Here is a 24,068-nt window from a genome sequence, read left to right on the forward strand (position 1 = left end):
AGGAATTTGAATCGGTAATGTCAGCAGTTGAATATTTGGACCATAACCTGCCTGAAAAATTCAGTAATATCAAGCAGCAACTGTGGAACATTTCAAATCTCGAATCCTTCATCAGACCTCGCCTGACCTGCTGAGTTCTTCTGGCAGATTGTATTTTTATTTCAGATTTCTGTACCTTTAGACCACAGGCATGTGTATTTACAAATTCACAGCATTTTATACATTTTAACCCATTGCTGAGTTCTGGTAGTTTAGAGTGAAGCACAAATGTCTGCAGATGCTGTGATTGTAGCAAAACACACACAGTAAATGTTGTTGGAACTCAGCTGGTCCGTAGGAGGTGAAGCTATATTACCGACGTTTCAGGCCTGAGCCCTTCTTCAAGGTATAAGCCAAAAGCAGACAGACATCTGAATAAAGACAGAGAGAAAGGTGGGAGAATGGGAGGGGGAGGAGACCAGACCAACAAACGAAAGTTGTTAATTGGATATGGTAAGAGGAAAGGTGAGAATTGGTTTTGGCTCTTTGAAAGGAGACAGAGGAAAGATGACAGGGGGGCAAAAATGTGAGGGAGGGGGGAGGTTTTTAAATGGAAATCGTAGAAGTCCATGTTAATGCCATCCGGCTGGAGGGTGCCCAAGTGGAAGATGGTATTTTTCCTCCAAATTGCGTGTGGTCAGTCTGGCAATGCATGAGATCATGGATAGACATGTCAGCAAAGGAATGGGACAGAGAATTTAAATGGGTGACCACTGGGAGATCCACGCTATTGTGGAGGACAGAGACAAGGTGCTCATCGAACCAATCTTCCAGTCTCTCCGCTGTAGAGGAAGTAGTTTATAGACCTCGGAAATATCAAAATAAAATCTTATGCAGTTTATTAAGAATGAAATATTTTCTTTAATTTCAGACATCAACCAAATAAATCATTGTTAGGCACTCTAAAATAGAGGTTTTTATTTGTTCAAAATTATTTTGTTGCTGCAGAAAATTATAGCCAACGATAAACATCTTATGAATGATTTATTTTGTTTTTGACGCAAGTTGCAAAAGGAAGACCACAAGATTCTTAAAAGATTCTTGCAGTCTTTTTTTAAAAATCAAATCAATCTTGAAGATACAAGTTAGATTTAAGGAGGAAGCTTTGTGTTGAATGTCAGCAAACAATTTGCATCATTCACTGAGTAAAACGGAGAAAGGTGGGTTTTGATTATCTCTGCGTGTAAAGAAAATTTCAGAGAAATTGAATCCGAAGTCCATCAAAATTTAAAAAAGAGACCAACTTCAAATCTCCCTCTTTCAAGTAATTATCCAAAAATCCTGTTAAAATTATATGGAATATCTATTCTAAATTGATGTTGGTTTATTTTTTTTTTTTACACTCACATGCCTGTGTAAAAATCAAAAGTCCTCAGCATATTTTGCAAAATAATCCAGATCAATTGAATGCCTTTTGCCAACCTCATTTAAAAGATCTTTCTCTGAAGTACAAGGAACACCCTGAAAGTTGATAGTCAGCGATTAGTCTTTCAAATGGCTCTGCAGTTCTTAGGAGTGTCATATCTTTTAAATAATTTCCCCTGCACCAGTGAAACAGTCCAAAGTATGATTTTAAGCTATTGTATCCATGATGATGGATATATTTCATTCAATGCAAGTTCAAGCAATCATCGATCCAATCTTCATGTGTATCCAACCAGTCTTGGAGTGCTTGGAAAATTCCTGCGCATTCCCATACATTTTTCCTGATCGATGAAGAGCGAGTTTGCTTTAACAGAGAGGTCGTACTCTAAGGTTGATTTTGTTTGTGCCAACCTTTGTAAGGCACCTTCAGAATCTTTCAACCTTTGCTGCAACGTCTGGATGGTTGTGTCAAGCTCCCGAACTTCATTAACGAGCCTGAGAAAAGACAATGAGAGCAGTTATCAAACAAAAATCTTCGGAGCATGATGTTTGAAATAAAAAGTTCCAGAAATGAAATTGTTATTCTTTTCAGCATTTTTTGCGCTATCATAGCTTATTATCTTGTTTTTCTGTAATATTACATTTATTTGTTCAGCCTGAATTTTCTTATTCATGTATTTTTTCATTCTACTAACTGATGTAGATGAAAAAGGACTCTTGTTTTAGCCCATGAACTTCCTGCTTTGATTACAAAACTGGCTGCATATCCACAATTATTACAAGTAATAAAACATTCCGTGGCCACGTCGGTGAAAATGTGAGAGACCTTATTCAAAATGAATCACGTTTGAACATCAGTTATTGCAAGAAGATCCATTCATTTTATTAGCACCGATGTTTCATAAACATGCAGTACTCTTTCAATAGGGTGGAAAGATTAACACAGCAGTTAGCGCAACAGTATTACAGTGACCCAGGTTGAAATCTGGCACGGTCTGTACGGAGTTTGTATTGTTACGAGCTCAGAGAACCTCAAAACCCAGCAGCAATAGAAATTCATCAAGACAAATGGTTACTTCGACAAAAGTTGCTTTTAATTATCTTTAAACGAAAACAGAATCACACTTTAACTTATTATTATTAATTTAAACTTAACCTAAATTAACCCCCTTCTAATTCCAAGCAATGTGTGTGTAAGTTTAGAAAACTTCTTCAATTCACAGTCCAATCTCTCTTCTCACTCCTCCAAGTTCACTGGTTGCAGTCAATTCTTATCTGTGCACAGAATTTAACATTTATCAATTTCACCAGGCTTTGGTGCTTGAAAGGTAAATGGTTACCGCTCAGGAAGGTTCTTGTCAGTTTTCAGAGAGAAATTTGTTGTTCTCCAGACATACACAACTGATTCCTTTTTAATCAGCCACTTCAGTGTCTTGCCAAAGAAACTTTCCCCATCAGGGTTTTTCCAGGTGATAACCTCTTTCTTTCAGGTCACCATAGAGTTCCTTTTTGTTTCTATTATTTCAAGTAAAACATTAGGCAGCCAGTCCTCTCCTCTTGTATGGACCACAAGTCTTTGACCAGGCTGAACTAAGAACTCACAACCCATCTTCAAAATGGAGTTTTTCCACATTTGCCAGCTTGTCCTGTTCCAGTCCCAGCTACTGCTGCTGAACCGTAGAGCTGAATTCTTTCTCTCAGAGAAAACCACATGACCCTCTTAGAACAGCCAACTGCACTCAGACAGACTGCGGCCCTGGACCCAATCTTCGGAGTTCATTCATCTGTTGCTTTCCAATAATCCATTATTCCACAGCACATCCAATTAACACCTACTTGTGAAGTCCTTATAGGCATTCTTCAAAGCTTGTGCAAAGACACTCGGAGCCTGGACTGTCTGGCTTGAGCAGAGCTCTGACATTTTAAATGAGATCTGTTTTAAAGTGTTATATGTGACCTGCACTAAAAAACCTGCCACAATTCATCTTCCAAAAGCATAACTATATACAGTATAAAATATAACATAATCTGTCACAGTATATTCTCTCGTCCGAATGAACAGGGGTTGTAGGTAAATTGGGGTAGTTGAGCAGCACGGGCTCATGGACTAGAAGGGCCTGTTACTGGGGCTGTACGTCTCAATTAAAATAAAAAATTAAATTCCAATTAAAAATGTATGTCACTGAAAATTAAGCTGTAATAAACAGACAGCGCTGAAACAAAGTCTCATTGACCCGTAACCCTCCTCTTTCTTCACGTGCCGCCCGAGTTCTTTAATATTTCCAGCACTAACTGTTTGAGTCTAGATTTCTGATATCTGCAGTTTTATTTATTTTTTCTTCATGACCTCAGCTTTAATTTCATAAAGTGCAGAGTATTAAAATAAAAAGTTGATGTAATAAAACAGAAAAGAAAGACTGTAGCTAATGAACATTGAGATTGTTTTGCAGGTAATGTTAGAAAATGAAGAACTTCATATGATCATTTTCATTAATATCACTGAAAGACTGCTCTGGAAAATTGATTTTTTCCCCCCTGCCAGTCATCATGTTCATGCTTTTGACTTAACACTCTCAAAACTCAGTTTGAGTAGAATAAAAGAAATATCATATTCAGTATCAGTAAATTTATTCATGGTAATTTTTGCTGTGCTCAACTGTATTTAAATTTTTTTTTAAATTCTTGGATTCAGACAACCTTCATTTTGCTCCACATCTGCATGAAATCAAATGCCAAGCACGTCAATATCATTTATAAGGAACAGGGACATGCACATAGTTTAAAAAAAAAATCCAAATTACAATCCATGTCAACAACAGTAGGGTTTCTCGCTCATGAGGTAAGCTCGCCCATCTGCTTCCTTTTATGTCCTTTTCCAAATTGGAAAATAAAAGCACAAAATAACTGGTATTTCCTCTTAACAGTAAGACAGGGCATTTGGATTGTACAGTAGGTACACAAGATTGATGTACAGATGAAAGTAGGATAGACCGATGTTGCCTTACTTGACAGAATTTAATGAAGATACAACTTTCCTTTCTTCAGTAAGTATAGTCTGCCCACTGCTGACTACCGATAGAGTAGACCAGTGTTTGAAGGCTGACTGACTATCTATCGGTAGACCAGTGATTGGAAACTACAATCAATTCTAGATATGGGCATCTCCCACAGTTGCCTCGATGCATCATCTACATGTGAAATAGGAGGATTTATTTTTCCAAAACTTCCAACAGACGTGTCTTTGAAAGAAAAGGCATGCGTGAGACAATCTGAAAAACTGCTGTATTGCTGTGTTCATAGCAACAGTTTCTATGTTTGTGACAGCCACTGTTTGTGCTGTGTCACTTTAATTCCACCTTGTTTTTTTACAATAAATATTTCACAACGGTCTCAGTAACAATCTACTGGCTCAGGTGGCATAGCTGGGCCAGTGGAAGGTCTCTTCAAACAAAGGATGGAAACTGCCAGGTGGAGTTCAAACTCAAGAGTTATTAAGAAGCAATTTGCAAGTGATTAGACACCCTCGAATGCATTTTTAATCGATTAGATCAGAATTTCCTTCTCTGACTAATGGGTCAGGACTAAAGGGTGAGTACCATTTTGACTAAGTGTGGATCTCTTTTTGGTGTAAACACTTTGCATGCTAAAATAGCAAAAACTGACTCTAAAAGGGCCAAGATGTTTTCTATGGAACAAACTAGCCCCAGCAACTTGGTGGAATTCAGTGTTGTATGGCAAATGAACTTATTACGTGTGCATCCAAAACAGAAAACAAGCATGATTGGTGGCAGGAAGTAAAAATGTGGAGGAACTCAGCAGGTCTCAGTGTCCAGAGGAGGTAAAGATAGATTACCGACATTTGGGCCTAAGCCCTTCTTCAAGGTATGAGTGCAAAGCAGGCTGGCACCTGAATTAAAAGGTTGGTGAAGGAAAGAAAAAGGGGAAAGAGACCAGACCAACAGGCAAAAGGTGATAATTGGACATTGATAGGAAAGGAGGGAACAGGTGAGAATTGATCAGGGGAGGGTGGCTCTGGGAACGCAGAGCTGGAGGAAGGGAAATGGAGGAAAACGGAAAGAGAGACAGAGCTAGAGGAAAGGAGAAATAGGGGCATATGGGGGATTGTTCGTCTAATTAGCGGGTGATCTCAGTCTGGCAGTGTAAGAGACTACGGACAGACGTCAGCATGGGAACGGGGCAGGCAATTGAAATGGGTTATCACTGGGAGATCCCCGCTATTACGGCGGACAGAGCCGAGGTACTTAATGAAGACATCTCCTAGTCTCTACAATGTAATGGAGAACACAATGGGAGGACCAGATGCAGTAGATAATCCCTGCAGAAGCACAAGTGAAATGTTTGGGGACAGCTTAGGGCCCTGAATGGTGGTGAGGGAGAAGTTGTGTGCACGTATAGCATTTCCTGTGGTCATGGGGTAGGTGCCAAGGGGCCAACTGGGTGGAAGCAGGAGTGGACTCTGCGGAAGACAGAGAGGAGGAGAAAGGAAGATGTACATGTCTGGTGGTGGGATCATGTAAGAGGTGGCGGAAATGGCGGTGGATGACTTGTTGGATGCGGAGGCTAGTGGGGTGGTAGGTGAGAACATCCTGTCCTTGTTGGACCGGGGGGGTGGGGGGAAAGCAGGCAGAGAGGGCCAGATCAGATGTGCAGTTAATGGAGGATATGGAGTTGAGGGCCAAGTTGATGATCATAGAGGGGATGTCATATTTCTTGAAGAAGGAAGTTAACTCAGATTATCTTACATGGAATACTCATCCTGAGAGCAGATGCAACAGGGATGGAGGAAGTGTGAGAAAGGAATGGAATCCTTGCATGGGACAGAGTGGGAAGAGATGCAGTCAAGATAGCTGTGGGAGTTGGTGGGTTAGGAGACAATATGTGTCGAGAGTTTTCTCCCAAGATGGAGACAGAGAGAGAGAGATCGAGAAAGGGGAGAGTGCTGCTCGAGATGGACCAAGTGAATTTGAGGTTAGGGTGGAAGTTGGGAGCTAAGTAGATAAAGTTGATGAGCTCATCACCAAAGTAGTCATCAATGAAGCAGAGTAAGAGTTGAGGGAGCTTTCCAGTGTAGGCTTGTCACATGGATTAGTTCACCAAAGGCAGGCATAGCTGGAACCCTTGCGGGTACCCATGGTTACCCCTTTGACTTAGAGGAAGTGGGATGAGTCAAACGAAAAGTTATTGAGGGTGAGGATGTTCTGCCAGCAGGAAGTGGGTGGTGGTGGTGGAGGGGGACTGGTTAGGTCTGTTGTCGAGGAGAAAACAAAGGGCTTTGAGGCTTTTGGTATGGGAGAAGGAGGTGTATGGTGATTGGATGCCCATGGTAAAGATGAGGTGGTCAAGGTTAGGGAATGAGAAGTTGAAGAGACGGAGGGCATGTGAGGTATCACTGATGTAAGTGGGGAGGGCCTGGACCAGGGGGACAAAACAGAGTCGAGGTAAGTCAAGGGCAGGAAGTGACTTGTTGAATTTCTAGACTCTGTAATCATGTTCCACTCTACAAGATGTTAGTTTTCATAAATGTGAAATATGGAAGAATTTCTAAGCACCGTCTTTTATCATTGATCAGTGTAGAGCAGAAATATAGAACAGGTCCTGTTTGGTAGGGCGAATCCTAAATCACTGGACTCAAGGTTGCCACAGGCAGAATTATATTGGAATTTGACAAAGTTCAATATTAAAATCTACAACTTCAGGAAACTTGCTTTTTCCGTCAATATCCCAAGCGATGATTTCTATTGCGAGTTTTCCCACTACTATACTACATAGAACATTGAACAGTACAGCATGTGAGCAGGCTCTTTGGCTCATGATGTCTGTGCAGAACAGGATGCCATCTTAAATTAAATCTCTTGTACCTACATATGATCCAAATCCATCCACTCTCTGCATATTCAGAAGATTCTTAAATGCAACCATCATGTCTGCTTCCACCAATCTGCCTGAAAGCCCACTCCAGGCATATGCTGTGTAAAAACAAATGTCCCATATATCTCTGATAATTTTCCCCTCCCCCTCCCCAATACTTCAAATGCATGCCTCTTGAACGTAACTTTTTTTTAACCCTGGGAAGACTATCTACATTATTTATGCTTCTCATAATTTTGTACATTTCTATTAGGACTTCCCTCAGCCTCTGCCACTCCAGAGAAAATAATTCAAGATGTCCAGCCTCATAATCCAGGCAGCATCCTGGTAAATCTCTTCTGTAATCTATCCAAAGTCTTACTGTAATGGGGTGACCAAAACTGCACACAGTATTCTAAGTATAGTGCAACCAACATTTTATATACTATATTTATAACATGACTTCCTTTCTCTTATAGTCAAATGCCTTGCCCATTGAGGGCAAGCAAAACATACATGTTCATTTCCACCCTATTTACTTGTGTGCCCAGAGATTAGCCAAATTTTCTCTTTCCAATGGACATCCTGATTCTATGGCCATGTACACAGTCTTGCAATTTACATTCCATGTTTGTTTCCACTTTCTGACTGCCCTTGTAACCCTGAGGTAGCAGCGAGCAAGCACAAAACTCAAAAGTCTGTACAACAGGCTTTATTCAGGTAAAAGTCTGAACACCCATTCATGCTTCAGTAGCTTCCGTGTGACTAGCTCAGGAGGGGCCAGCTCAGGTCTATATTCATGTTGGCTGATTGACAGCCAGCCAGGTGGAGTCAACCCCCTAGGTGGTCTTCCTGCAGGTTCAGAGATCGCCCTCTGGAGTTGGCTATTATTTAGATTTTCTGTCTTGAACTGACCCCATTAACCTATTGATTCAGTAACTCGTAATCACTTTTTACTCCAGAAGAAATCGATATACAGATACTGGATGATCATTATCAATTATCACTGCCCTTTCACCGATATTCCAATTTTCCTATCATTTTTTCCCACCTTCTTTGCACTCAACAGAAATTGATTTTCTTTCTGCCCCAGATTTTGAAGCATTAACTCCATTTCTCTTTCCATAGATGCTATCCTGATGGAGTTTCCATCACTTTCTGTTTCTGTTCAGATTTCCCATATCTGCAATTGTTAGATTTTCATTGGGCCCCAATTCTGATTGACATGAAAATCAAAAGATAGGATACGAGACAATGGGCGGCACAGTTAGGACAATGCTGTTACAACGCCAGCAAATGGGAATGGGGCTCAAACCCCACGCTGTCTATAAGGAGTTTGTACGTTCTCCCCATGTCTGCATGGGTTTTCATCGGGGGCTCCGGTTTCCTCCCACCATTCAAACCATAGGTCAATTGGGTGTAATTGGGCAGCATGGGCTCGTGGGCCGAAAGGACCTGTTACTGTTCTGTACGTCTAAATTTAATTTAATAATGTGATCTTTTAGGTACATTTTAATAACCTTTGGGGAGTTCGGGACACACTTGGTCCAATTTAATCTTCATAAAACATTAGTTAAGGCTCAGATAAAGCACTATGTTCAGTTCAAAGTTCCACCATTAGGAAAGATGGCAAAGTCTTGGAAAGGGTGAAGAGGATATTTATTGGAATAATCCTTGAGCTGAGTAATAGGGTGTAGAGGCTGGGGGGGGGGGGGGGTGGGAAACTGTGACTTGAGAGCTGGAAAGGTAAAGTTACGATATGATAGATCTATTTAAAATCACAAATAATGTTAATGCTCCAATTTTGAGACATCGGCACATTTAATCACAGGGAACAAAGTTTCAAGATTATTGGAAAATAAGTGACAAGAGGAGCTTTATTCTCGTACAGTGATTTGTTGTAATTATGAGATAAACTGTATAATTCCTGAAGATAAAATATTTACATGGTCACAGCCAAGGGTCGTGGGACCAATTACGCCATTCAGGTTTTCAGCCCTTCTTTAGTGCTGTAACATTTTATCACTCCAATATTTTTCAGTGAAAGAAGTGTCTCAACAAGATTATATGGCTTTTAAACATGGATATTATATGCATTAGGCCGTATCAGATTTTATGAGTGTGGAGCAAGATGAAGAAAATCTTGCAGGCCATTTTCTGTTCTTTATTTTTGAGTGTTTGGGAGCTTATTTGGCTGGCTATTTTCCTGAGAGGGGGAAAGGGACCTTTTGGCTAAATGGATTCCTTTCAAGAAAGAGCAAAACGTTAACTGATGAACTGTGGTTGCTGCTCAGCTAGCATGTCTACATTGAATCTTTATTTTTCGACTTACTGCACTTGGACAGGATCACGGCAGAGCTCCACATTTGGCCTTCGTGTGCGCTCATCAAGTCGCGTTTGAGCTACTTTCAGAGGTCCTTCCTTGTCTCTGATCGCTCGTTTGATGTTCTCGATTGTCAGTTCAGTTTGGAAGATTGCTTGAAGAGTCTGCATGGCCAGAGAGAACACATGGGAGGGAAATCATGGCTGCAGTGGTCCCTCAGCATTGGCCGGGACTAATAACCAGCAAATTTTACATTGAGTCATGAAAGCATGCCCAAGACCATAGTAACTGGTTTATAGATCTTATCGATGTCAGAGTACTTTCTTCAGCAGCAGGAAAAACTAAACTCTGGTATTTACACCATCCCCTTTATAAACTTGTAAGTTTATCAAAGCATTAAGTTGCGGCAGAGATTAATAGGTGGGAGCAGGTAAATAATCTGTATGCATTTTTAACAAATACATAATACTGCCAACTCATTGTTGTAAATAACATTCAATAAGTACACTGTAATAAGTAAATCAAAGCTCCAATGGTCAAATCACCCATACAGTCAATGTTCTGAAACATTATTGATACAACATTCGAGAGATGATTAAAGAGACAAATCTTATGCCTTGTGAGCTCAATATTTTCCTGTAAAAAAACTCCTAATTTCTCCCTGCAGTTGAATAGGTTTAACCTGTTGTAGGCTATGTGAAAAGGTATCCTTGTCTGGAAGCTTGGGATGCCTTCAAATAGGCAGTGCCCTGTCGGAGTCACGCAGTGCAGCACACCTGACAATGAGAGAGTGGAAGATGACACTGCCAGCTTCTGACACCCAATTCTGGAAACTGGGACTTCAACAGGAATACCCATGCAATTCCCAGTGCAAGTAGTGACAGGGTGGGTAATCTGCTCTCAGAATCGCATCAAGATGTTTAGCCATGTCAAACATGCCATCAAAATACACACTGGCGTTGCCATGCAGCACTAAAGTCGATAAGAATCAACCCAAATGCTCTCCATTTATTGCAGTCAAATGGAAACAATTGCAGTGTTCAACTTTTTGTTTTCATATTTCCTTAATATACAGAAAGAAACCATTTTGGCCCATTCTACCCACATTTGGCTCACAATCCAATCGCATTCCCCTGGTAGGTTAATCAAATCAGCTACTGGACAGGATTCTAGGAATTCCTGAGGCCCAATGATCTTAAGGGCAATTAGGAATGGGCAATGATTGTAGGAACACAGGCTTTCTATGTAAATTTAGAAAATGAATGTAAAACCTATTCAGCTCTTTAATGTCTAGAAAGCTGCTCTTGGGCAAAGTAATGATACATTTTAATAGTATATATCAAGAATATAATTGTCCATATAGGGCAAAAATGCTTTTATATACCACCCTACTATGCAAAACCAAATTTCTGACCTGTGTCAGAAATATTAACCTGAAGCCTCGTTTTACCTTAGCAAGATGTATCTGCAATTTATTTTTGGCATCACTCATCTCAGATATGCGGTTTGTCAGTGATACATTGAGAGCATTGAACTGGTTCCACATCTCACTGGCTGTTGAATTGAGGAGATTTTCTATATCGTCCCGGACTTTTGCAGAAGAGACCCGTTCGTTCTGTGACCGTAAAATGTTATCATCTGTAAACTTGGCCCAAGAATCTGGAACTGAAATTCTGTTTGAAAATAAAAAAATTAAAATGATTGTAACCAGCATTTATTAGTAACAAGAAATACATTTTTCCAGTAGCACAAATGGGCCAAATAATCAAGATAGTTCTTCTCGCTATATTTCCAAATTATATTCCATCAACTACTAGGGCCGGTAAGGTTGGTATTGCGGATAACACAATGCCTTTACAGCGCCAGCGATTGCAACAGAGGTTCAAATCCCACACTGTCTGCAAAGAGTTCATACGTTCCCTCCGCGTCTTTGTGGGTTTTCCCTGGGGGCTCCAGTTTCCTCCCACCATTCCAAACGTACCAGGGGTGTAAGTTAAATGGGAGGCATGGACTAGTGGGCTGAAATGGCCTGTTATCATGCAGCTTGTCTAAATTTAAACGATATATTCTTTATTGTCTTCACAGCCGGACAATAGTTTACTACCATTACATTGTTAATATTTTATATCAATTTTTCATATTTAGCAACATTTTGACCCAAGATCTTGCATCTAATTGCAATGCATGATAATTAGATTCCAGATTTTGCATGACGTAGTGAACATGGTTCACTGTCATTAGGCAGTAAATCAGACAGAGATAAATGCAACTTTAACACAGGAAACAAGAAGCTGCTTTTCAAACTTCCCTGTCCCTCCCTCCCTTCTCTACACTGATTCTGTGGATAGACCTGCTGAAATCCATGCAAGACCTGACACTCTTAGCACATGAATGGATCATTTATTTATTGATATGCCATGGGATTACATATAGTTAGGGCATTTCCTCTTAAAAATAGATAATTCAGATTTTTAAAAAAGTCTTTGGGAGGAAAAGGAGATGGCAGCTGAGTTTGAAATGTGGCAATACCAACAAAGCAAATTTTCTCACTTATCCAAAGATGTGTTTGTGTTGAAGGCTCTGGGGTGGGACTCGAATTTGCAACAGTTTGACTCAGAGGCACAAGGCAACACTCGGCAACAGTTATCACCAAATACATATAAAGCAGTTAAATGATTACGTTCGTCTTGTACCACAGGTGTATAGTTTATCATTAAAGCGGTGGATGAAACATTCTGAAGAACACTGAAGCTATTCTGGCTCCGGGTTGTTGACAGATTCCATATAAACTTCTGTCACAAATGACAAAAACTTAAATTGAAACTAAGTATTTTCCTTTGCAGTTGTTTATATTGGAAAACGTCAGCTAAAAGCACACTAGTTTATAATACTTACAAATACCCATAAGAGATTAATAATTGTTGTAAGAGTACTCAGAGAATGATTTTAAGTATTTCTATAACTTCAAAGAATATCCTATCTGGTTGGCATAATGCTATGGTTTGAAGGGCTTGTACTGTTCTTTAGGTTTCCATATTCTAATAAACCATCAGGTTTTACATGCCATACAAGTTGTATTATTACTGACTAAAATCTTCTGTGCAAGTTACTAAACACTATCAAAATTATTGATCCAATCATACATCAGCTTTCAAAATTGCTGTCTGATTATTTCATGCTTCAGCCTAAAGTGACAAAATAACATATTAATTTGTACAGATTTAAACTTAGAAATCTGTAGAGGAATGCATGAAACACCATGTATAGCTCTAATTTAAACTAAGGAATTGTCATAAATATATAGGAAAGAGGCCATTTATACATCTGTTTAAGGATCTGAATCTTTATAATATTCACACCTATTGAACAAATCAAGGAAATGACATGGGAAATCAAAGGGATTATCTGACCTTGATCTTGAAGAAAGAAGAAATTCAAAATGTTACCATATTGGCCTGAAAATAATGAAGGAGAAACTATAACTTTCAATCTTCTTTCCTACAGAGGGAAAGCAATGTCTACAGAAGACTGGAATACACTAACAGCTTCTAAATTAATGCAAGAATTAAAAACACTAATGTGTAATTATAAAATATCTTGGTTGAATTTGTAAAGCAATTGTTTCTATTGTCAGACAATGCAACTTCAAGACTACCATGCTTCTAAAAACCATGATGGACACTTTGATTGCATGTATACATCCTCAGTGTACACAGAATGAAAGAAACAAAAGAAAGGAATTTATGGCTAGGCATTGTTTTTAATCTTTCAGACTGATGTTCTTCCTAAGATTTTCCCACATGAACTTAAGTCACTGAGAAATTTTAAGTGAATAAGACTACAAATTAATATACTTTCCACCAGTTACTGTAATAGGTCTGTGTTTAGCTTGTTTAAAAATACCAGACATTGTAAATTTACATAAAATGTATAATCATAGATAATTCATAAATAGGAAACAGTAACAATTCATTAAGTTATAAATGTTATATCTTACGTAGCGTCCACACGATCCACCCCTCTGTAGTAACCAATGCCATCAGATGTGTTTCGTAATTGGTGACACTTTCCGTCAATTCTGTAAGCTATGTTTTTATCATTGATATCCCGTTCCAGCTCATGCTGGACTCCTCTATTTGATCTGGGAAAAAAAAATGAACAACCTTATCAGTTCATGACTGCAAAAATAAGAAACCAATTGGGAAATATAGTACCAATGCAAAATATGGAATATGGACAGAAAATGCATGAAATATGGTAAGAAATGGATTTAATAATTCAGATTGATGACATTTTAAATTTGTTCCATTTAATTTCCATGGATTTGAGTGCAGTAAGCATCAAGTGGTTTCTATATTGGGAGAAAGATCCACCACTTCTGACTCATGCACAAATTTACCCTTCCTTCGTTGACAGTCGAAATGAAATCAAAAACAAAAGAAAATCTAGATATTGGAAAACTGAAATAAATGCAGACAGTCCTAGAAACTCTTAGCAGGGCAGACAGATCTATATGGAAAGGAGAATAAGAGTTAAAGCTTCTAAAATTAATTGTATTCAACACACCCTCCGGATACAAATTCAGGAAATTGGATGGGCAAGGGATTTATCATTTACTGAAGAGAAACTTCCCTTACTGCCTCCTTCAATTTCAAATGATCACAAATCTCAACCTTTGGGAGAAAACTAACTGCATTTTAAAATGTTAATGTCTTCTCATCATGTTCTGCACATTTGTGGTTTTCAAGATCAAAGGATGTTTTAAATCATATTGGAGAGATAGAGATTTCTTATTTTGAAATTAGGATTCCATGTCTTACGAAAGAGGGTTACAGAAATAGATCAATCTTGAAAAGGAATTTATTGACAGTCATATTATTCTTTAACCACATTCAAATATTAATGCTGAAGTGATAGGAGTTGTCTCTTCCACTGTAAAATATCAAAAAACAAATGCTTGTAATAAAATACGATTTCGGTAAACAACAAATGAAAACGTTTAAAACACTGCTTCAGATAGTCTATGGATATACATGGCTTTGATTGGAACAATCAATTTCCAATCCATTGAATCCATCTACACTTCCCACTGCCTTGGAAAAGCAGCCAAGGGACTCATCCCACCCCAGGAAAACTCTCTCCAGCCTCTTCTTTATTGGAAGAAGATTCAGAATGCGAAATCATGCACCACAAGATTCAAGGACGCTTTCTTTCCAGCTGTTACAGACTCCTGAACAGACCTCACACTGGTTAAATAATATTGGCTTCGCCCTGCTCCAGCTGATCTCTCTCTATAACACTGCCCTCTGCACTGTGTTTTGAACTTCAGTACTATGTAAGAGGTGCCAAGCTGAATTGCTCACAAAACAAAGTTTCTCACTTTACCTTGGTATATGTGACCATAAAGTTGACAATGATGATTCTAAACTGACAATGTTTGAGGCAAGATTTTCATGGCCTGCTGGACCTGTTCCTCTAGTTGTCTTCACTGAATACCTCTTTGTAAATTATATTGTTTTCTCCAAACATTGGCATTTTATTAGATCAGAATGATATTCAATCAAATATCAAACTTAATTAATACCTAATACTTAAGAACGTTAAAATAATGATCTTAATGTAATGCAAACTAACAGGTGGCATGGTTAGAATAGCGGTTAGTACCATGCTGTTACAGAGCCAGCGATCTGGGTTCAAAAATCCGACACTGTAAGAAGTTTGTATGCTCTCCCCATGTCTGCATGGGTTTCTTCCGGGTTTTCCGGTTTCCTCCCACTCTTCAAAAGAATTTGGGTGTAATTGGGCTGCACAGATTTAAATGGCTGGAATCGGCTTCTTCAATGCTGAAAATAAACTTTTCACAAATTTAAAATTTTTTAAGAGGAATTCCACAAGTACAACGCCATCATTTTACCTAGGTTTCATACAGCTACATAAATTTGGATTGCATGTAATTAGGGTCATTAAATTCCTTTCTCCAAGAGGCCACCATAAAGGAGCAATTGGAAAATTTAACCTTGGCTAGATAGGCTTCTGCACATCAACATCATAATTGAGTCTCTGCATATAAAAAAAACTAAAGTTAATTTGATGAGGGCAGCTTAAATTGCAGGAAGGCAGATTTCACTTTGCCTTCAGTGTTTGAGAGGCCAGAAAGGTGCTTAACGAAATGTCTGAGGGGTGACAAGTCTTTACATTTTCTTCCATAAAAACATCATGGCAAGTAATGTGTGTTATATTTTTATTTAGCAAACTGTGAGATGATTGTTTCTATGATGTTATTACATCTCAAAAACAACCAATGCAAAATTGTCCCCTGTACATTCGTCGGGAATTTGTTTTCTGTTTATGTATTGGTGAGTAGTTGGGCTCTTTAATTTCATTGAAGAAGTTGGTGAAAAGATTATGGAGTCTCACAGATCTAATTAGATACAACTCAGGCAGATGATAGTGAGGTTCTCTGCAAATTGTTTAGCAAAATGAATTGTCTAATGAAATACTGTTGCATTCACATTATCATTAAACCTTGGGTGTTTAAAAACATCATCCTTGCTCAGTGTTATTGGCCTAAGAATACAGAACATGAAAACACCATGCAGTGTACTGAACTCTCTTCAGTACACAGAATTCACTTCAGAACTTGACTTGTTTCCACACATCAAATTGTTGATCTGAGACGTTTTAAATGTATAGGTTGGTTTGTAATTTAAATGATGCTGCTCTTACACAAGTTGGGCTACTGCCCTATCCAGCTGTCTTCTCATTCTTCCTTGACAGGACTTTATACAATCAACTTCCTGGTTAAAGAAAAAATGCACATATTACTCAATGACCAAACAAAAATATATTTGTTACAAAGGATGTCTGGAATTCTTCAGAATCAATTACACCAACCTTTAACAATTGCTTCTCTACATCATCACACACGAGATCTATACCCATCCTTTTCTCCCTCTGGTATAGGCATTCCTGAGCCACCTGTTGTATTAATAATTACAGAATAATCAAAATTTGGAGGAAAGACCTCTGGACATTAATACATGTTCATCAGGCAGTTTATTATTGATTATCCTTACAGATTCAATATGATTTCACACAGATATTTATTTTATCAAAGACCTGATAAACCAGAGGAATGGGTTTCAAACTGATAACCACAAAGAAAAACTCATTATTCCTCTCCTGACAACAAAATCCGAGTTCTGGAGTACAAGACAGAAATGGGCTCTTTAGCCCAGGACATCCATCTGACCTTTTTTCCCCAGCAACACAATTTCATTCGCCGACATTGGGACTGCATTCTTCCCTTACCCATTTAAGTGCGTGTCTAACTATCTCTTGAATATAATGATATATTTTTTTTAAACTTTATTTAAAGATTTTATCACAGGAATAAAAAGAAAAATTACATTTAAAGAAAAGATATAAAATAAAATAATATAATTACAATACAACATTAATAACCTAACTTAATTTGAACATAACGATTGAATCGGACTCCACCATCTCCTCTGGAAACAAATTCCAGATATCAAACACACTGTGCAACACAAAATCCCGATTAGAAACACATTTCTCTCATATCAAACCTATGCTCTCCTGTTTTCAATAGCACAACCATAGAATTTTCTGTCCCCTACCATGGGGACAGAAAATTATTTATGGGTAAATCCCACTAGGTGTTTGCACTTGAATTGAAAGCCTTGGCCCTTTCTTCAAAAATCAGATTCTACCCTGCATATGTTTTCCACAGTAAAAGAAGAAAGAACTTTTGTGACTTTGGAAAACCAAAAGTACCACCTCCAATAACTGTCCTGAAGAACTTATTTATAATTTATTTTTGTAATTTAGAGATACAGCACCACAAGAACCCCTTCCAGCCCATAAGCCCACCCCATCCAAATACACCCATATAAACAATCAACCTTCTAGCCCCATACATTTTTGTAATGTGGAAGGAAACCAGGTCATCGGGAGTAAACCCACACAGGTGACGGGGAAAAAAGTATAAACTCCTTACAAACAACGCCAGATTCAAACCTATTTTGCTGGCCCCATAATAGGATTGCGATAACCGTACTGGGCTTTTTAAACAGTGTTACTACTTAAGTGGGGTTATGGGCTTTTAGGCGGGAATAGTTAGCATAGAGGTTTGCGCAATGCTGTTACAGCACCAGGGTTCGAATCCCATGCTGTCTGTAAGGAGTTTGTATGTCCTCCCAGTGTCTGCATGGGTTTTCTCCGAGAGGCTCTGGTTTCCTCCCACCCTCCAAAATGTTCCAGGGGTTATAGGCCAATTAGGTGTGACTGGGAGGCATAGGTGTATGGGCCAAAAGGGCCTGTTACCATGGCGTATGTCTAAATTTAAAATTTTGAAAGTTAATAATTTCAATTTAAACTTAAATTTAACCTAACTACACAAACGAGGACAAGTATATGTATTTGGAAATGGAAAAGGTCATGGCGCAGAGGTGATTCTGATTGAAAGATGGTGTGACCTCAGAACATGGGGAAGAGAGTAGCGTTGGTTAGGCAACAAGTCCAGTGGTGGCCAGAGAGACGGACTCCATTAGGATTCTTAGATCGAAAGTGATTGGGGAATTCGGCAGTGTTTGTAGAAGAAAGCAGATGGCAATAAGGAAGGGCGGATCAAAGGGTCAGATGAACCTCATCAGTCTCCTTTTAAGAGCTGATAAACCTGAGTTCCCTGTGACTGAATGCAGAATTACAGCGAAAATGAAGGGAGGTAGCTTCATCATCATTTTAAATGACTTCCTACCATAGATTCCTGACTTAACCATCCCAAACTTTTCCCTCCTTTAAAAAAACTGGCAAGGGGTCTCTGGGCAGGTACAGCTCCTGTTCAGTGTTAAATATGATACAGTTCCAATTCAAACAGTTATTCAGTCAATTGGATCAAGAAAACCAGGCTATTTTCAATGAATGCACATGGATTTTATTCCCATAAAAGTGTCAGATATTCGGACCATGAAACATTAATGGTGAAATGCTTTGGATTTGACATAGTAACAATCAAGGATAATTTTATTTGCATTGTATCAGTGTCTTCAGCTCATTAGGACCACACTATGATATCAAAAACACTTCAAAGCTACTTTCGCCAAACTACTGATCAGTGAATTTCTGAAATAGAGAAAAATTATAGACCATCACTCTTTTAATAATTAAAAATATTCTTTGCACAAAATGCTACTTAATTGAATATAGTTCTTTCTAATTAGTGCACCTGACATTAACTTTGTATATATAAAGCATTGTATATTACTGGAACATACCAAATAATGAATTACTACATAATATTTTACCTGTAAAGGACCCTCTGTTTCTATCAAGGCTCGCTCCAGCCGTTTCTTGATGTGCGTGAGAGCATTGGTCTCTCCAATCATCTGCTCAGCCTCGTGATCCAATTCCGATCTCCAAAACATAATGTCGTTGACACGCTCGCCTAAATTTTTGTTAGTTTCAAACTGGGTTTTCTTTGTAATGTTGTCCTTGTTCTGGAGCAGGCGAGCGGTGTCAACCCGTAGTCTCTCTGCAATATGTCTGGAGGATTCCGACTCCCTGTAATTGAGCTGATTGGATTCATGCCAATGCTCGGGAGTGTATCTCGTAAGTGCATGCGCTGCTGTTCTGTTTGGTGGTAAATGTGCACTTTTGGCTTCAACAGGTCCAGGGACATTCAAAGTAAAAGAGCCCAGGTTAGGAGCAATGCTTGCTACTTTGTAGTATATACTGGGTCTCCAAGGCATCATCAAGTTGTGTCTGTACCCATTAAGAGAATAATGCCCTTTGTAACTTGATATGGCTGGCAGAAAGTTAGCACTAGTTGCCCTGGGACGAGTGTAAGTAGCAGTCATTGTTGGGTCTAAAAGCTCAATGATGCCTTTTCCTATCAAGTACACAAATCATTATTATTTTTTTAAAAGCATAACTTTATTCTTTTGAATGTTATCACTATATAACATGTGCAGATATTGTACTTGAAATAATTTGCCCTGTGCTTCCAGCAGTGAATTACTTTGAGAGAAACCACAAGTGAAAGATCTGTTCACGTCCTTCAAATGCAGCTCCTGAATACGTTATGTTTTCATTTGATTATTAAAATTTATATTGATGAATTTGTTTTTTCACCATTTCTGTAACTATTTCAAATTATGAACCACCCTTCAAACCAAACATTACTTGCTAGATGTAGCATTAGTACCATCAGACAAATGCTCGTCAGAACTTGCTTTGAAATGGGAATGTACTCCAAGAAAGGCATTTGATTAATGCCAGTGCCTTTTTGTACGTGTAAATAATCCAGGATCACAAACTGAATTAATGATGTACAGCAGCAAATTACTGCAGAAAATAGAAATCTAATACGGGAACACAAATTGCTAGAAATACTCAGCAAGCCAGATAAAATATATAAAGACATTTTTAAAAAAAAATTTTATATGAATGACTTCCATCTAATTGGTAAATATATTGTTTTAAATCTCATTTCTTGATGAAAGTTTACAATTCAGAAATGTTAATCCTATTTCATTCTCCACAGGTATTTCAGGATTGGATATCACCATTGAAATTAAGGGATTGCAGGAACAAACTTGCAAAACATTGGATGGAGGCCATTCAGCCCATTTTATCTTTGCTCAATTTCTTTCCACAACAACCCAAAACGAACACTGCTCCTCCATTCACTCCTCATTATTACAAATCTATGCAAATTATGAAATCATGAAGCAACCCTTATATGTGAAGAGAACAAATGGAGAAAACCCCCAAATTCTATCCACTTAATGTTTAATCCTTTATCCTGCTGAGGGAAGGGCAGTGAAGTGAATCCAATGTCACCATTCTCAATAAGTAGTGTAATGGGTAACTTATAAGTTGGGCTTGCTGGTGACAACATAATTGATTTTTAACTCTTAATAATTTATCCATTACCTTTTGCAAATGTAATTGAAATAACACCTCAGATATGGCAAGATGGAAGGTACACCATTTAATTTTCTATATTTTCATTAGCTTATTATATTTTATTTAGGTGGGTGAATTGTTATTCTCACAGCTTGCATCTCAGTAATCCACTACCTTCTAACTTAAATGTTACTTGTGTAATTGCCAACAACCAATTGTAAATCAATACTGAAACATTTACTTTAAAATGTGGAAATTCTCCGAATGCAGGAACTGTGTGGTTGGAACAGACTTTTCACATCATTTTCATTTACAGTAATAAATAGAATTCTGCTGTCAAAACTTCTTAACGTCTCTCAACCCCTTTCCCTTATGTGGCAGAAACATCCAGATCTAACTATTCTGTGTTATGATGGCAGCTAAGTCTGGTTCTAATCAAAATTAGGAGGTGCAAGGAATGGTGTTACGGACTCTGTTTTTGTGCTGCAGTTCAACAAGTACCTTTTTTTAAAATCTTCTTCTATTCTCAGTTCTTAAGGTGATTATTTTGTAAAGCCAGGTTATTTGTTTTTTGTTCATCAATAACAATTGTCCTCAGATCTATATTTGATGAGAATGTATGCGTGCCAATATTAACCAGAAAAGAATGAACTCCAATGTCTTATAGAGTTCTGTAATGCTCCTACCTATTGTTAAAAACATTTAGCAAAGTTCTCAGAGTATTGAGGGGCCAAGACCTTCTTGGAGCACATATAGCTTTTAACCTCTAATCACGTGATCAGTTTTGGTGAAACACAAGCACTGCAGAAGCTGGTATCTTGAGCAAACAAAGAGAAGCAGAAATAGACAGTCAATTTTTTTGGATTGGGATCCTTTATCACAACAAAGGGTCCTGACCTGTCACTGAGGCTCTTGTTAAACTCAGTTGATGATGCTGAGCTGGCCACATCATTTGCATGCTCTACACCATTGCAACCTCAGTCTTGGAAGATTAGCAGTGGATCAAGATAAAGGGTGGCACGGATGACAAAGCAGCTACAACACCAATGATTGGGACCAGGCTTCGAATTCCCTGCTGTCTTGTAAGGAGTTTGCAAATTCTCCTTGTGTCTGCATGGGTTTCCTTTGGGGGCTCCAGTTTCCTCCCACCATTCTAAATGTACCGAGTGTTGTTCATTGGGGGTAATTGGGCGGCACGCACTTGTGGGCTAAAATGTCTGTTACTGTGCTGTATGTCTAAATAAAAAAAAATTCAAGGATGTGCTCAGATAACTCCGAGGATCCTCTGCTCTGGTCTCAAAGTGGAGAAACAATTCAGGGTGGTTTTAGAGCTCTCCAATCATTTTGTCAGGGGTTCATCAAAGGGCCCCATGTAAGCATAAAAAGAGTCATAGAGAGTCTTACGTCATGGAAACAACCCACAGGCCCAGCTAGTCCATACTGTCTTGCTTCCAACCCACTTGGCTGCATTAGACCCATATTCATCCAATTCATGAAGTTATCCAAATGTGTTTGTTTTTTTTTTAAAAAGGAAGATATTGAACTTCTATTACGTTGTCTGGCAGCTTGTTCCATATTCAATCTGTGTGAAAATCTGTTCCTGATTTCACTTCTAGATTTCACCCTCTCTCCCTTACTTTATAATTATGCAACCTCATCTTAGATTCACCAGCTCTAGGAAACAGATGTCACTATTCATCTTATCAAAGTCCTCATGATTTTATAGATCTCAATAAGATCCCTTCTCAACCTCCTACACTATGAGGAAAACAGGCCAATTTTTTTACAGTTTTCACTATAATTCAGCTTCCCTATTCCTGGCAACATCTTCGTAAACCTCTTCTGATTTCTTTCCAACGTTACAGTATCTTTCCCATACCTGGGTGACAAATAAAAGCATGCAATACTCCAAGTTTAGCTTTGCTAATGTCCTGTACAACTTGAACACAAGTGTTCCAAATGTCTTCACTATTCTGCCTATCTATGTGGTCATCCTTAATGAAATATGTACCTGTACCCCTAGGTCCCTCTACTTCTAATATTCTCTTGGGTACTCCTAATAACAGAGTAAGTTCTGCCCGAATTTGACTTACCTAAATCTCCTCACAACTACCTACCTGCTATCCCATCATTCTTATTCCCATCTGGATTCAACATTGATCTCATCAATCACCTTGGAACTAACAAAATTGGAATGACAGCAAGCCATCCTGAATCCCAAGAAGACTCTATTACTGATGTTTCAGGCCTGTGTCCTCTTCAAGGTATAAGCAAAAAGCAGGCAGGCATCTCAATAAAGACTGAGAGAGAAAGGTGGAAGAATGGGTGGGGGAGGAGTCCAGACCAACAAACAAAAGGTTTTAATTGGACATGAAAGAGGGAAGGTGAGAATTGATCCCAGATTCATGAAAGACCAAGGAAAAAGGGGAAACAGAACTAGAGGAAAGGAGACAACCATCACACTGAAAATCTGCTCCCAATGTCCCTTTTAAATTTCACCCTCCCTTAGTTTCCCTTATCCGGCAAAGATGGGGGATTTTAACAGAAACAGACAAGTCAATGCCAATGCCTTCAGGTTGGAGGATGCCTAGAGTGAAGACAAGGTGCTGGTCCTCCAACGTGTGTGTGTGTGTGTGTGTGTGTGTGTGTGTGTGTGTGTGTGTGTGTGTGTGTGTGTGTGTGTGTGTGTGTGTGTGTGTGTGTTGTGGGGGAGAGGGTCCTCAGTCTGGCTGTGCATGACACCATGGACAGACTTGCCAACAACGGAATGGGTTGGGGAATTGAAATGGGTGGCCTCCAGGAGATCCACGCCATTTCCGGTGGCCGCCGCAACGGCGCTCGATAGACCCCCTATGAGGAGGTTGACATACTGGTGGCCGGTAGCCTTGCCCAATGCGGTCTTCTCAGGAAGTGCAGTCGCTGTTGCACCTTCTTAACCAGCAAGTAGATGTTGAGTGCCCACCATACCTCAGTCGTGATCGGAACTCCAAGGAACTTCGTGTTCTCCGCTCTCTCTACTACAAATAGGTTGAAAGAAACTGCCCACCCCACCAAAATCGAAGACTCTGAAGATGATGAGAATGCAGTCCATACATCCAACTATGTCATGCCTGCAGTCTTAAATAATTAAATAACACAATTTTCTCCCTATCAGCTCACACACACACACACACACAAACTTTCTGCTTCTTAAGCTGGTTGCTTTGCTTATGCTGCGAGCCCTTTCCAACTATAACGTGGCAATAAACTTGAACTTAAAAATCTACGCAAACGTAGTCAGAGTTGACCCCTATTGAAAACTCCAGGGCTTGAGGCATTTGCACGTTCTCCTCCTAAGCCTTGATTATTTGAATGCATTTTCTAAACGCCAAATACTCAACTATCTACGATTATTGCAACGACTCAAGGAATTAGTTCCAATGCAAAATAAACGTCGCGTTTTACCGACCCCAATAACAGGCTATTTTTCTCTCTCTCTGGTTCGACAGAGTCGTCGTCGTCGACGCCTTCCCAAGATCCAAGGTGATGCAGCGCTCAGCCCGGC

General features: G+C 39.0%; 1 protein-coding gene across 1 annotated transcript; it reads right to left on the reverse strand.

The window, feature by feature from the left end:
* Positions 1-939: 939 nt before the first annotated feature.
* On the reverse strand, positions 940-24,068 carry tekt3 (tektin 3). The gene is made up of 8 exons (XM_069923019.1): positions 23,973-24,068; positions 18,922-19,505; positions 16,490-16,573; positions 16,322-16,392; positions 13,593-13,736; positions 11,046-11,268; positions 9,605-9,759; positions 940-1,899 (listed from the first exon to the last, which is right to left on the reverse strand). The coding sequence occupies exons 2-8, from the start codon at positions 19,471-19,473 to the stop codon at positions 1,683-1,685; spliced, it is 1,446 nt and encodes a 481-aa protein (XP_069779120.1). The 5' UTR covers positions 19,474-19,505; positions 23,973-24,068; the 3' UTR covers positions 940-1,682.

This window comes from Narcine bancroftii, chromosome 3 (assembly GCF_036971445.1).
Source record: "Narcine bancroftii isolate sNarBan1 chromosome 3, sNarBan1.hap1, whole genome shotgun sequence".
NCBI lineage: Eukaryota > Metazoa > Chordata > Chondrichthyes > Torpediniformes > Narcinidae > Narcine > Narcine bancroftii.